Source organism: Mirounga leonina, unplaced genomic scaffold (genome assembly GCF_011800145.1).
Source record: "Mirounga leonina isolate KUSES-001 unplaced genomic scaffold, KU_Mleo_1.0 Mir_376, whole genome shotgun sequence".
Taxonomy (NCBI): Eukaryota; Metazoa; Chordata; class Mammalia; order Carnivora; family Phocidae; genus Mirounga; species Mirounga leonina.
The window spans coordinates 11,360,433-11,374,200 of record NW_023270718.1 but is presented as its reverse complement, the minus strand read 5'-3'; the positions used below and the strand labels follow the sequence as shown (position 1 = coordinate 11,374,200).

The following is a 13,768-nucleotide window of genomic DNA, read 5'->3' as shown; positions in this document are numbered from 1 at the left end:
GAAGGCCTTGCCGCACTCCCCGCACTCGTAGGGCTTCTCCCCCGTGTGAGTCCGCTCGTGCTGACTGAAGGAGGACCTGAAACTGAAGGCCTTGCCGCACTCCCCGCACTCGTAGGGCTTCTCCCCTGTGTGAGTCCTCTGGTGCTGGATCAGTGGGGCAATCTGGTTGAAGGTTTTCCCACACTGAGTGCACTTGTACGGTTTCTCACCAGTGTGGATTCTCTGGTGTTTGGCAAGTGCTGAGCTGTTTCGGAAGCCTTTTCCGCATTCGTGACACTCATAGGGTCTCTCTCCCGTGTGCGTGCGGTGGTGCTCGGCAAGTGCTGAGCTGTGACCGAAGGCCTTTCCACAGGCCTGGCATTTATAGGGCTTCTCCTTTGCGTCCGTTTTCCGTTGGGCACTGAACTCTGGTTCTGGCTTGCCCCTCTTCCCGCGCGTCCCCAGCATGCGGAGGCCGTGTCTTTCAGGAGCCGGTGGCTGAGGCGGGACTCTGGGGTTCAGAGTCAGGTTTTCCCCGAACCCATTGCCCTGCTGCTGCGCGGGCGTCTTCCCAGGCGTGAGGGCTGCTCGCACTGCACGGCTCTGTCCCCGGCGGCCCTCGGCGTCGCCACCCTCCAGGTACCACAGGCTGTCCCCCAGGAACCTTCCCACCAGGACACTGCTGGCTGTTCTCTCCGTGACGTCTTGCTTTGGAGCTGACAGTCTGGTTTTGGGTCGAGTTTCCAAATCTGAAACAAAAGTGGAGATGTTCCTTAATTTCAGTTTGGGGGGAGGAGTTTGTGGTGGGTGGGTGGCTAAAGACTAAAACGGGTGGTTTTGAAAGGCTGAAGGCACAGGTGGCTTTGACCACTTAAAAATACAGCTTTGCAAATCAGGGAAGGAGCAGGAGGGAAAGCACAGAGAATAGTCAGGGGTGGGGGACCTGGCGTAGGGACGCGAAGGGAGCTTGCAAGGGGAGCACAGAGAATGAGGGCAGGGAGAGGACGCGGGGCGGACAGCGAGCATCTGGGGAAGTTGCAGACAGATGCCCCAGGCTGGAAGGGGCAGAGCAGCGGCCAGGCCTGGCGAAAGCAGCCTCCAAGTGCCAGGTGGTGATGGAAGAAGAGCCGCCTCTCACAGGTGAAGGACCAGCCAGCCCAGCCCTCCCACTGCTCAGGTCCAGTTTCTTCCTGGTGGTCTCCTGCTATTGTTCCATGTCGGCCAGGTGTAAAGAAACCACCAGCTCCCCCAGCCCGGAGACAGCTGAGATGTGTACCGCCAGAAGCAGGGATAAATGACCCGAGGCAAACAAGAGGACTTGGATCTGGTCTGTCGGGTCTGTCTCACCCACTGGGAGCTCCCTGAGGGCAGGGCTTCTGTCCCCCTCGGTCACCACTGCATCCCCGCCCACAGCAGAGGCCAGCAGACGTGCTGCACGAACAAACAAATGCATCCCCTCCTCCTCCTTCCTGGCAGGACTGCCTTTTGGCCCTGGGACCCAGTCTGCCCTGCACATCCATGGCCTTGGTGCATGCCGTCCCACCCCAACGCTGGACTGGCCTAAAGGTGTGAGGTGGGCACCCTGCCCGTTTACGTTACGCTCTAATGAAGTGTTCAGGGAAAAAAAAAAAGGTCACGCCAGGTGTGGCTGGCAAAATAGTGGCTCCCAAACACGTCCATGTTCTAATTCCCAGAACCAGTGAGGAAGGAAGGGTGCTAGTCCTCTGACATTAGCTAATCCTCTGCGATTCCCCTGGATTCCCCTGGTGGGCCCAAGGCAATCACAAGAGTTCTGATCTGAGAGAGAGAGACACATCGGAGGGCCGGGGCCAGGGTGACGGGCGAAGAGCTCAGGGCCATGCTCACTTGGAAGATGTACAAGGCTGTGAGTCAAGGAACGCGGGCACCTCTGCAAGCTGGAGAGTGAAAGGAAATGGGTTCTCGCCAGGCCCTGCAGAAGGAATGCTGCCTGCACTGTGGTGCGGTGGCCTCCCGAATGGGAAGATAATTTGTGTTGCTCTAAGCCGCTAAGCTTGTGGTACTTTGTTACAACAGTCGTAAGAAGCTAATATCCTAGGTAAGGGCTGGCTACTCCTGAAGCTGGAGAGACTCCGTCGTGACCCCCTCCCCCACTGGCCGTTTCTCCTGGGCCCTGGTGATGGGCTGCTGCTGAAACTGGGTCAGGGCCCGACACAAGTGCTGGGAAGCCCCACCTCCTGCAAGGCTGGTACTGGTCTCAGGAGCTGGATAAGATGTATGAAGAACACAGCCCCCACGGGGCAGGTGGAAAAGCCCAGACTGGATCCACCGACCCACAGACACGTGAGTTGTAAAAGATTCTGTGGTTTAAACCACTGAGGCTGGAGTGTTTGTTACACAGGAAGAGCAGGCTGCTGCCCAACCCCAGTGCCTTTGCACTTGCTGTTCCTTCTGCCTGGAATTCTGCTCTGCCAGCTTGTTTCATGGTGGCACTGTTCTCATGACTCACGGCTCACACGTCCCCTCCCTGGAAAGGCTTGCCTCATCTCTGCTCAGGTCCTCTGCACAACCTGGCCTCTGCCTTTGACCCGTGTTTACTTCCTCAGCATTCATCATACGCCGTGAGCGTCTTGTGCAGCTATTATTCTACCTGTTTACTGCGTGCCCCTTCCCTCACCAAGAATGTGAATTCACTGAAGGTCTCACTCACAGCAGAACAGGTGCTTGGTGCACGTTTACTGCAAGACTGAGTAGTCAGTTTGCTCAGAAGAATGCGAGAGGAGATATGGAGAGAGAGTGCCCCAGGGGTGAATGGGCTCCTCCCAGCCCTGCAGGGCTCTCCCCTCACCTGAGCACGCACCCCGGGGAACCCCCTCATCCACCGCCCACAGCTCCTCCTCCTGCTCCAGCAGGGAGATGACGTCCAGCTTGGGGAGCCAGCATCCTGCTCGAGGGAGACCCACAGGTGCGCCTTTGTGTTCCAGGACCCTTCTCACCCCTCTGTCCACTCCACTTTCCTTCTTCCGGGACCCACTTGGCTGCAGGCCCCAGAGGCCACAGTTGTGGAAGAGGCCCTGGTGTCAGGCCCTGGAGGGACCCCAACCCTGGCTCTGGGGGGATGTGTGACCCCGCCCCGGCCAATCCAAGCTCTCCTGCCTCCCCGCCCGCTGGCAACAATGACCAGCATGGAGAGGACTGGGCTGCCACACAAGACAACCCACGGGCCTTCCATGGGGGCCCAGGACACAGACCCTGTCTTTTTGGCTGGTCTCAGACACAGAAGAGGTGCCGTGGCAGCTCTCCTCACCTCCAGGGGGCCCGTCTGTGAATGGAGGCGCTGTCAAGACTCGGCCCTGGACCCAGAGGGAGGAGGTATGAAGGGAGGGGACTCCTGACAGGCCCCAGGAAGACTCAGGTCTACCCTGGGATTCTGCAGTCATGGGACCCACTATGGCCCTCTTGCCCCATGATTTTCTGCTTCTGGCATTTTCAGGTGGGATCTGTAACTTGCAACCAAACATCAGGAATCTAAGGCCCAAAACTCATCCCAGGTATTTGCTTTTAAGGCCTAGACCTACCCCTACTTTTAACCCAGGAGAATTAGAATCTGTGCTGGGGGCAGACCATCGGGGGTTCAGGCGTGGCCTTACCCACGGAGACCAGGAGCCTGAAGGTCTCCAGCATCACATCGTGGTACAGGGTCCTCTGGGCAGGCTCCAGCTGCCCCCACTCCTCCTGGGTGAAGTCCACAACCACGTCCTCAAAGGTCACTTGCTCCTGAAACAAATGTCACATACAAATGTCCTCACCTAGGCCAAGCCTGGCAATGGCTGCTAGAGGGAGCAGCTGGTGGACAGTGACAGCCAAGCTGAGGCAGGGAGGGGTTTTCTCAGGTCTGAGGATTTGGGCCAGGTTTTCCTGGGGGGCCTGGGGGCTCTGCTGGAGGAAAGGGGTCTTAGGATATAAGAGGACACACCCCAGTCGTGCAAGCACCCCTGAGATGCCATCATGGCAGTGACCGAGGGAGGGGACAGAAAACCTCCCACCCATCAGCTAGAACGTTCCCTGGTGTCCATAACCTGCAGTCACCAAGCCACAGACTCATGTAAATCTGCGCCGTGCATGACGATTCCTGAATACAATGTGGGGCGAAAGAAAAGAGCGAGTGGAGTGGTGGGAACAAGCAGGTGAACCCAAGGGGGGGGGGGCCAGTAACGGGACCTCTGGGAACCATTTCCTAGTCTTTGATTTTGGACGTTTACATATTGGGGTAAAAACATGATCCCCAAGGAGAAAGGCTCATGGTGGCTCCTGGGTGATCCCGTCACCCCCCCACTTGTGTGTGTTTTCTGAAATTCCCACACAAGGCCCGTTTCTTCCGCGACTGGGTGGGGAATTTACGATTTTCTTAAAGGCACGTGAGGGGCAGGGGCGGACATCCTCCACAAAGGCAGTTTCATCTCACCAAATGAAGTGCTGTAGATGGCGGTGGGGGGGGGGGCGGATATGTGGGGAGCAGAGGCAAAGTCCAGGCCCTCACCTTGACGCTGGGTGTCACTGACCCGAGTGAGGGGCAGTGAGGGACACACGGTGCCTAAATACCGGATCCTGGCCCAATGGGCAGCATCTGCCTCTGCTACCATTTCTCCCGCCAAAGAAGGGGAGATGTGGGGCAGCAGAGGGTATGAACTAGGCATCTGGGGGGTGGCACTGTCAAGACTCGGCCCTGGACCCAGATGATTGGGCTTCAAACTCCAGCCCCAGGTCCATCTTTTAAAGTGCTCTGTGCCTCCCTGCCCTCATCTGTGAGTTAGTGAGAACTCCCCGAGAAGCCTGTTGGGAGGAGTAAGGGAATTCACATGATGTGTGTGCCCCGGGCCTGGCAGAGTGGGTGCTTTACCTGTGTGAGCCACCATTCAGGTAGGTGTGCTGGGGGGCTTGGGGAGGTTTTATTTTCTTTCACCAACTTCCCCATTTCTGCTCTATCTTCCAGACTCAATAGGTCTTAGTGGTTATCTGCAGAGTCCTAGTGAGCGCAGGTCACGGTTCTGGGCACCGCAGATGCCAGGGAAACAAGAGACGCACACCTGGCCACGTGGTGCTCGTGTGCTAGTTGCAGGGTCTGGGCGCTGACGAAAAATGACATCCCAGGGGGGTCAGTGCTCTAGAGAAAATGGGCGGGGCGCTGCTGGAATAGCCACGAAGGCAGTGGGATGTGTGCTGAGCGCTGGGGATGTTGGTGGGCGCACGTGGTCTGAGCTGGGCCCAGGCGTCCTGGCTCAGCCACTCCCAGCTGTGTGGCCTCAGGGCTGTGACGTGCCTCCGGGTCTTAGTTTCCTCCTTGCAACCTCATGGGGCTGATGTGGGGGCAGGATAAGGTGCAGGCTTTGGCACATTTCCACCCATTCACTGAGTGCCTACTGTGTTCTGGGCCTTTGCACGTGGCAAAGATGATCAGAACTGCTTCCAAGGCCCTAGGCCCCCGGCAGTTGGCCTAGGAGACCTTGTTCTCAGTCTTCCTGGTACATGTGTGTGCCTGCCCCTTACGGAAAGTGCCTAGTGGGTTCCACCTCCAGGCCTTTGCTCATGGTATTCCCCCGGCCTGGAACATTATTCCTGTGGGCCTTGATCTCACTCCCTACCCCCCTGCAGGTCTCTGTTTGGGGGCCACTTCCTCAGGGAGGCCTTCTGGGCTATACTGGCTAATGCCTGGTGCCCAAGCCCACCTTCTTCTGGGCCTCATTTCCCTGCACAACACTTGGCACATTGACATTCCTCGTAGGGACTGTAAGCCCCAGAGGGATGGTGATTTTTTGCTCGTCCTGTCTGTTCCTGTACCTGCAATTCCTACAACAGTGCCTGGAAGGGCACCTGGTCAATGGCAGGTGCTAAGTCCCTGTCGCCTAAGGGACTGGATGGAGAGAGTGAGCTGGGAGTATACACCAGAACCCTGTGTTGAGAAAGTGCCAGACACATGAGTGGAATGATTGAGTGCTGTCTGCCAGGGTAGAATAGGGCAGGTGAAGGAATCAGGAGGAGCCTCTCAGAGGTGGTGAGGTGGGAGATCTGGAGGAAGATGGAGCTGGCCAAAGCACATTCCTGGCAGGGGGCAGAGTAAGGGTAAAGGCCCTGAGAGCAGAAGGAGTCTGGTGGGGACCTGAGGAGGCCCGGGAGGCCTGAGTGGGAGGGCGGTGGTGTACTCACCGGGGCCCCGGCAGTGAGGAGCCCAGCAGTCATTCCCTCCTCCTCTGGCCTCTTACAGGAACAGCCAGCTCCTCTGCGGGCAGTTCTGGGGGCACGGGGATGCGAGAGACTGGGCGAGTGCCTGTGGTGACCAGAAACCCCACACCCTGGAATCTATGTGCAAGTAGGAGGGGTTCTAGCTGCTGGAGCCTGGAGCCCTGCACCCAGGCCAAACCCAACAGCAGTGAAACCTCAGCTTGGCATTTTCCAAGCACCTACTGTGTGCCCAGTACTACTCCAGGCATTGTTGACAGATTACCTTGAATTTTCCCAGCCCATTTCACAAATAGGAAAACTGAGGGCCACGGGCGGGCAAGGGGCACACCCCCAGTTGCCTAGGTGGGTGATGACTGTTTGTTACTATGACAGAAAGCCAGACGGTTACGGAGTCTTTAGGCACTGTTGGCCTCAGTTTCCCCCTCCCATAAAATGAGAGTGGTGACCCAGCACAGAGATTATAGGAATTAGGGTGTGGCAAGGGCTGAATATGGAGCCTGGCACGCACCAGTACACACATGAAGGCCATCGGTGCTGGAAGACTTCAGCGAGCATCTGCTTAGCATCCACAACAGGCAGGGCCCTCGTCCCTGGCTGAGTGCCCCGTATGAAACTCAGGCCAAAGGTAGTATGCATTTCCCTTGTCTCTCTGTACCTCCCCTTGACGATGCTTCCTATGCACCCAATTCTGTCCCATCCCACTTGTGTCCTGTGGTCTTCACAGCAGTTTCCAGGATGGGAGTTACCTTGTTGAGTGATGTGTCGACAGGTTTCTTACCATCTCCCTGCCTCTCCTGGGGGCTCTGGGGTCCGAGACAATATTCGGGGCTCTTGGTTTAGGATAGGGCCTGGCACCCAGGACATCTAAATACGGCTTGCTGAATTAATGAAGGAGCCTGGATGGTACTCAATGACTTTAACATAATGAGGCTGTTTTCTGGGTCCTAGGCGGCTGGGAGTGAAATGTTGCGCTTTCGGTCTCCCTCACGATCATCCTGAGAAGCCGCTCGGTAAGATGAAGCCCCAGAGAGGACTTCGCAGTGGGGCCTCGGCCCTCCCCACCCTCCAAACCCCGGACGTCCCAGCAAAGCAGGGGAAGGATGCAGGTCAGGCTGGCTCCAGCCTCTGGAGGGTCGGACCAGCTAGTATCTCTGGGACCCGGAAGCCGGAGGCTCCCACCCCTTTTGCCAAAGCCAGGGCCCCACCTGGCCCCAACTCCTCCTCTCGAACCCGGAGACACCCCCACCCCCAATCCGGGCCCCGCCCCCTAGGCCCCGCCCCCACCGCCCCCACCGCCCCCGAAGCAACCAGCCCCGGGCCCAAAGCAGGAACAGGGACTCTACAGACGCACGCGGGAAGACCCCGGATGCCCGCCCGTCTCGGCCTCCCCCGTTCCGACCGCCCCAGTGTCACTCACCAGCCGGACGGCAGGACAAAGGCCGCGGCCGCCACCAGCCGGGTCTGGGCCTGCGCGGGCGGGCGCCCAACTACATCTCCCAGAGGGCGGCGCGCGCACTTCCGGTCGTTTCCGTGCTCGCCTCGCCCGCGCCCGGGGCAGTGGCTCGTGCGGTCGGAGTACGGGGAAGGCTTCGAGGACCCCCGCCGGCCTTAGCCTCGCCTCCCCGCCCCAAAACCCTTCCACGCCGCGTTCCCTTGTCGGATGGCCGGACGAAGGCCACGCCCGCGTTTGGCTGGGACTGCGCCTGCGCAGGCGGCGCCGAACTACAACTTCCAGAGGCCCGCGCGCGGGGTCCGTGGGTTCCGCCCCAGCCGTCCGGTCGTGGGGGATCGAGGTCGAGTTTCGACGACCGTGCTTACGGCGTGGCCGCAAGTGCCCAGTGCCCGCGGGCTGTGCCGTGGGCCCCGCGGACGTCGCCCCCGCGCTCCTACAGCGGTAACTGGCCGGGGACTAGTGCAGACAGAGTGGTCGGGGCTCAGGGAGGACGCTGAGCGAGGCCGTGGGAAGACCCCGAGCAGCAGTCTCCGCGAGGAGGTCGCAGCCGGGCCGAGGCCGCGTGGGCAGGGCCAGTGAGTGAGGTGAGTCCTCCCGGAGCAACGACAAACGGCTCTCATGTTGGAAACTGTGCCGTGACCTTTATTGTTGTAGAACAAACTGGTGTTTCCAGAAAACAGCGGAAAGTGCAAGACACAAAAACGACACACAGAATTAAAACAGGTTCACGAAGATGCCAAATACAAGAGCCGTTTACGTTCTGCCACGCCGACCCTGCCCTGCAGTATTTGGGACGTGGCTGTAGGACACAGCCCGTGGTAGGCACGTTTACGTCATCGTCAGATGTGTGCGTTCGAACGGCAGCATAACATTCAAAGCTGATGGGTCCTCAGTGACTGCCCTCGTCACGGGCTGAACACTGACCAAGGCTTGCCAGGCGCTGGGCCCAGGGTACGGCAGCCGGCAGTGGAGCAGGCGCCAGTGGACGAGGTGCGCACCTTCGCCATGCACCCACTCAAGCCAGACTTCTTTCCCTGGTGTGCACGGGCCATCCCTAGAGCAGTGAGTGGAAAGAATCTCACCAAGGCCGAGCCATGTGCGCTTGCCCCATTAGGAACGACTAACGGATTCAAATCCGGCTTGCCTGCTGGATTTGAAGCTGAGAACAAGTGTCAAGGCAAGGGCATGTTTTCTTTGATTGAAACAACTCTGACTCTGAAAACAGCAGAGAAGGCAGGAGGGATTCTCGCGTTAGGGAAAAACCTAGCTGGGTACCTTTTCTTTACACACACAGACACTGAAAAGATTAGGCTGGTTCTCACACGAGTAGAAGACTTTAAATTTCATAAGCCCTACAGCAGCGGTTGTTAGGGAAAAATATGATGGATGGCTCAAAATCAGAATGCACTGATGTAAACAAGGCAAAGACAAGCTTAACGGCTTTTCTTTAAAGTGTTTTGTACATTCAAAGACTACAAAGGCCCACATTTGTGATTGTCATGCTGAAAGCCCACCTTCTCTTCTCTGTACTACAGATGAAGGCTTTAAAATACACATAAAATGTCAGTTACCAGTTCTTTCACCTGCAAACCAAAATGCAAAAAGAGACTTATTTTTTCTGTTAGTTTTTTCTTCCACAAAATGTGTACTCTTCCCCCTACTTCCCTTTTACTGTATCAGAAGGCATGTACACGCTACTCATGATGAAATCTTTTCCCCAAAAGGTCTGGGCAGAGTCCTGGTAGTGAGCTGTTGATTGTGTGCCACACAGACTTGCCTGCTCCTGGGGACTTACCCAGCCCAAGTATTGAGCCAGGTTGCCCTGCTCAGCTCCCTTGGGACTTGCCCTTCTGTTACCTTTCTCTACCCTCCTAATCCTTGTTTTTTTCCAACCAGCTTTCACAAACTCAAATGCCTGCAGGCGCTGGGCTCTAAAGGGTTGGGTGCTGATGGTCTCATCAACCAGCTGGTGCCATGTGAACAGGTAAGCCCAGTGTATCAGGTCTGGACTTCTCAAAAGAAGCCAAAGATTTGGTTTTGTGTGTGAAATCTCTTGATTCACAGGAAATTCAAAGCGTTTAAAAACACTGTCAATTAAACAAGATGATCTGAAGGCTAGCTCTGTGTTGCCTTCACCCCTCCAGACCATGTTGTAGCCAGTGGCTGGGCCCCACTTACGCCAATCTCAGCTTCCTCTAGACAGAGGGGTCGCCTCCACTTGGCTGTGACAGGACATCACCAGGAGCAGTCGCATTAGGAATCAGTGTAGGTTTCAAGGAATTCTATAGTCATGTTGTGGATAGCACAACTTCACTACACTCTTTTTGTTAAATTGTTCGATATACACATTTAAATATATTACAGTGATTAGCCTTGTATATATATTTCATCCTTTAAAAAAAAAAAATCATTTGGGAGCCTCAAAGCCTAGCAGTGCCCAGGCCTCTGCTCCCAGAGGCCCTGACTGCGGTGGGGAGGAGGGTGGTATGTTTGCCTCTGGTTCTGGAGCGTGAGATGATGAGGACTTGCACTGCATCACAGCACCCAGTACCTGGCCCAGCAGAGCTCCGTGACAAGCGCTGGAGGACAGACAGGGAGGCTGGGGAGCGTCCCAGTGGGCAGGTGTTGGGGTCCTGCAGGGGACACTGGCAGATGAAAGCAGAGCATGAGCCAAGCATGCATGGAGTGAGCAGAAAGAGAAGGGGGGGCTGGTGTTCTACCTCGCTACAGCTTGAGCAGCATCTTGGGACTAGGCAGGCTGGGCAGTTAACTCAGTTTAGCAGCTTTGGTGAATCGGGATTATGAGGAGTGACTCTTCAGGGCCAGGACCCTGGGCCACATCCGTGCCTGTGTCAGCCAAGGCAGAGAGTGTTGAGGGTGGCCTTCCGTGACGCTTCCTGCCACCCCATCTCCTCAGAGGTCCAAGTAAGGTACCTTGGTTGATCACTGAAGCCCTGAGGTGGGGTCTTGGCAGTGGCTGCAGCTCACTTACTCATTTGATTACCATTCACCCATCCTCACTCGCAAAGGGCTGCTCTGTGCCGGGCGCTAGTAAAATGCTCCAGTGAAGACTGTTCTGAGCAGAGGAGGCAGCCCGTGAGGAGGGGAGGAGGCCCAGCATGGGAGTCATTGTGGAGACAGGCAGGGACAGAGTGGGCGCAGGAGGCCAGCCTACACCACCCCAGCGCTGGGGGCTACTGAAGCAGGAAGGGATTCGAGGGAACTGGTCGGCTGGGCTTTATGTCATCTCAGTGTGGCTGCTTCAGGGGGATCCTGCCGGCTGCTGGGACTGGATGGGATGGAGGGGAGTGGGCTGGAGGCAGAGTTTGCTTAGAGGCAGCTGCAGGCATTCAAAGATGCAAAAAAGAAGAGAGAAGAAAGGGAGGCTGGGGCAGTCAAGTGCAGAGGAGAGAAGAGAACAGGGCGATCCTTGGGCCTTGCAGGGTGGAGGGACGGCATATAGGGGAGGCAGTTGTTTTTCTTTCGATCAAGGGTTCTTCGGACAAGCTCAGTTGGAGGACTGAGGGACATCAGGCAGATGTCTCTGGAGGGCAGTTGGTCTGTGGGATGCCCGGGCAGACATCGTCCGAGAACCCCATCTTCAGAGCTGTTAGCGTGAGGATGGCTGGGCCCGTGGCAGTGAGGGGCCTGACTGACGTCTTGTAGGCAGCAGCCTCCACGCTCTCGTACAATCCTGCTCCAACCCAGAGAGCTGTGAATGTGCCCCTGGCTTAGGGGGATTAGAATGAAAAATGCATTGGAATAAACCTCTGGCCCCCAACAAGTGGGGACACTGTGATTTCTTTGTCCACATGTCCTGTCACCTTAAACAAACCTGTCCATCATGTGTGCTGTAACTGAAGGATCAGGGGCTGTCTGTAGGGCCAAGACCCCCACCCTTGCCACCTGAGCTCCAAGGAAGAAACTCTGCCTCAGCAGGATGAGAAAGAAGTTGCTTAGGAAAGAGCTGGAGCCCACAAGAAATTAAGGCATGGAGTAGAGCCAGAAGCCCCCAGTGAGGACTTCGAGGATAAGCCAGGATGCTGGAGCGAGCCACGAGCAAGGTCTGGAGGCCCAGCTAGTGAGAGTTCCAAGAAGGCAAGCACGGCGAAGGGTGCGAAGGCAGCGGAGGGATCTGCGTGGCCCAGGACGGTGCTAGCGGACAGAGGCTACAAGTGGGATGCAGGAGGCATCGTGGTGGAGAAGCAGCAGTGGGCTGGGCGGGGCAGATCCAAAGGCTTTTCCAGTTGAAAGGCGACTTACGGAGGATTTAAAGGAGAAGGTCTCTGCTTACATGTGGTCAGAGTCAATCCAACACTATTTCCAAGTAAAGTTCAAAAAACAAAAGAAAACAAAAAAAACTTCTAAGGCTTTCGTTTACACGGGGCAAGTGGTGCCCAGCGATGAAGAGCTGGGGATGGATGAAAAGCCGAATCCAGGTGCGCACACGCTATCCCCAGAAGTGGTAGGGTAAACTGAGGTGCTTGGGAGACCCCACACCTGCTCTTGGGAAATCCAGGGTGACCATAATGCCAGATTTTTATGTGACATCTATGATTTGAAAAATGTTGGCATTTATCTCAAAAAAAAGTCATTCTGTGAATCAAACAAAATCATGTGCAGGTCAGATTTGGTTGGACCTAAAAACCCTGCCCGAAATCCATTCAGAAAGAAAGCAGATTAATAGGTGTCAGGGGCTGAGGGAGGGGAGATGGGAGTGACTGCTAATGGGTATGGGGAACCCATTTTGGGAGTGATGAAAATATTCCAGAATTCCGGAATACAGGGTGGTGATGGTTGCACAACGTTACGCATGTACTTAATGCCACCGAATTGTGCATTTTAAGTAGTTAAAATGGCAAGTTTTATGTTGTGTGTACTTTATCGTGAAAAAGGAATGGGGGGGACAAAAAAAAAAGAAAAGAGGAGGAAAGTTCCACATGAAAGAACCCCACGCGTGTGCCAGGCTTCCAGGGCCTGGGCGGGCAGCAAGCCTCCTTCCGCGGAGCGCAGGAGGGCGGCCAGGTCGAGGGCGCCGAGGCCGACCCGGCGCCCCCGGGAAAGGCTCCTGGAACTGGCGGCGCTGGCCGAGCTCCTCTTCTGTAGCTTGCGGAACACAGACGGCCGACCGCCGAGCTGAGCGCGGCGCTGGGGGGCGCTGTCACCCAAGGAACGCGGCCGGCGCGGCGACACTCGGAGACGTGGCGGGTCCGGGTCGCCTGCAGGACGAGTCCGCCAGGGGTCGCTGTCACCCGGGGAACGCGGCGGCGGGGCGGTGGGTCCCGGGTCGCTCCGCAGGACGAGACCTTCGGGGGTCACTGTCACCCGGGGTGAGCGCCAGGCGCGGCGACACCCGGCGGACGCGTCGGGGCCCGGGTCGCTCCGCAGGACGAGTCCTTCGGGGGTCACTGTCACCCGGGGAAAGCGCCAGGCGCAGCGACACCCGGGAGACGCGGCGGGGCCCGGGTCGCCTGCAGGACGAGTCCGCCAGGGGTCGCTGTCACCCGGGGAACGTGGCAGCGGGGGTGGCGGGGCCCGGTCGTTCCGCAGGACGAGCCCTTCGGGGGTCGCTGTCACTCGGGGAGCGCGGCGGGCGCGGCGAAACCCGGGGGACGCGGAGGGTCCCGGGTCGTCTGCAGGACGAGCCCTTCGGGGGTCGCTGTCACCGGGGAACGCGGCGGCAGGGGTGACGGGTCCCGGGTCGCCCCCAGGACGAGCCCTCCGGGGGTCGCTGTCACTCGGGGAACGCGGCAGGCACAGCGGCACGCGGGAGACGCAGCCGGTCCCGGGTCGCTCCGCAGGACGAGCCCTTCGGAGGTCGCTGTCACCGGGGTAAGCGCCAGGCGCGGCGACACCCCGAGACGCGGCGGGTCCGGGTCGCCTACAGGACGACTCCGCCAGGGGTCGCTGTCACCTGGGGAACTCGGCGGCGGGGGTGGCGGGTCCCGGGTCGCTCCGCAGGACGAGCCCTTCGGGGGTCGCTGTCACTCGGGGAACGCGGCGGGTCTTGGGTCGCCCCACAGGGGGAGTCTGCCGTGGGTCGGTGTCACCCGGGGTAAGCGGCAGGTCTGGCGACACCCAGGAGACGCGGCGGCGGGGACGGCGGGTCCCCGTCGC

At 57.9% G+C, this 13,768-nt stretch overlaps 1 protein-coding gene and 1 long non-coding RNA gene across 3 annotated transcripts in view; one reads left to right on the top strand and one right to left on the bottom strand.

Moving 5' to 3' along the window:
* The window catches only part of ZNF135 (zinc finger protein 135), a 9,264-nt gene extending 1,406 nt beyond the window's left edge, over nt 1-7,858 (bottom strand). The window contains exons 1-4 of one of the 2 annotated variants that reach the window (XM_034986322.1): nt 7,616-7,852; nt 6,163-6,283; nt 3,609-3,735; nt 1-728 (exon numbers count right to left, since the gene is read on the bottom strand). The exon at nt 1-728 is cut by the window's left edge and continues 758 nt beyond it. In XM_034986322.1, the coding sequence (XP_034842213.1) occupies nt 1-728; nt 3,609-3,735; nt 6,163-6,195 (888 nt within the window). In that variant the 5' untranslated portion in view covers nt 6,196-6,283; nt 7,616-7,852. Of the gene's footprint in view, nt 729-3,608; nt 3,736-6,162; nt 6,284-7,615 lie in introns of both variants that reach the window. The other variant, XM_034986323.1, reaches the window with a different exon arrangement.
* Nucleotides 7,859-8,143: 285 nt separating this feature from the next.
* Nucleotides 8,144-9,769, top strand: LOC117997943. Its single transcript, XR_004675927.1, has 2 exons — nt 8,144-8,641; nt 9,548-9,769. It is a non-coding gene; the product is annotated as an uncharacterized LOC117997943 (long non-coding RNA).
* Nucleotides 9,770-13,768: the final 3,999 nt, after the last annotated feature.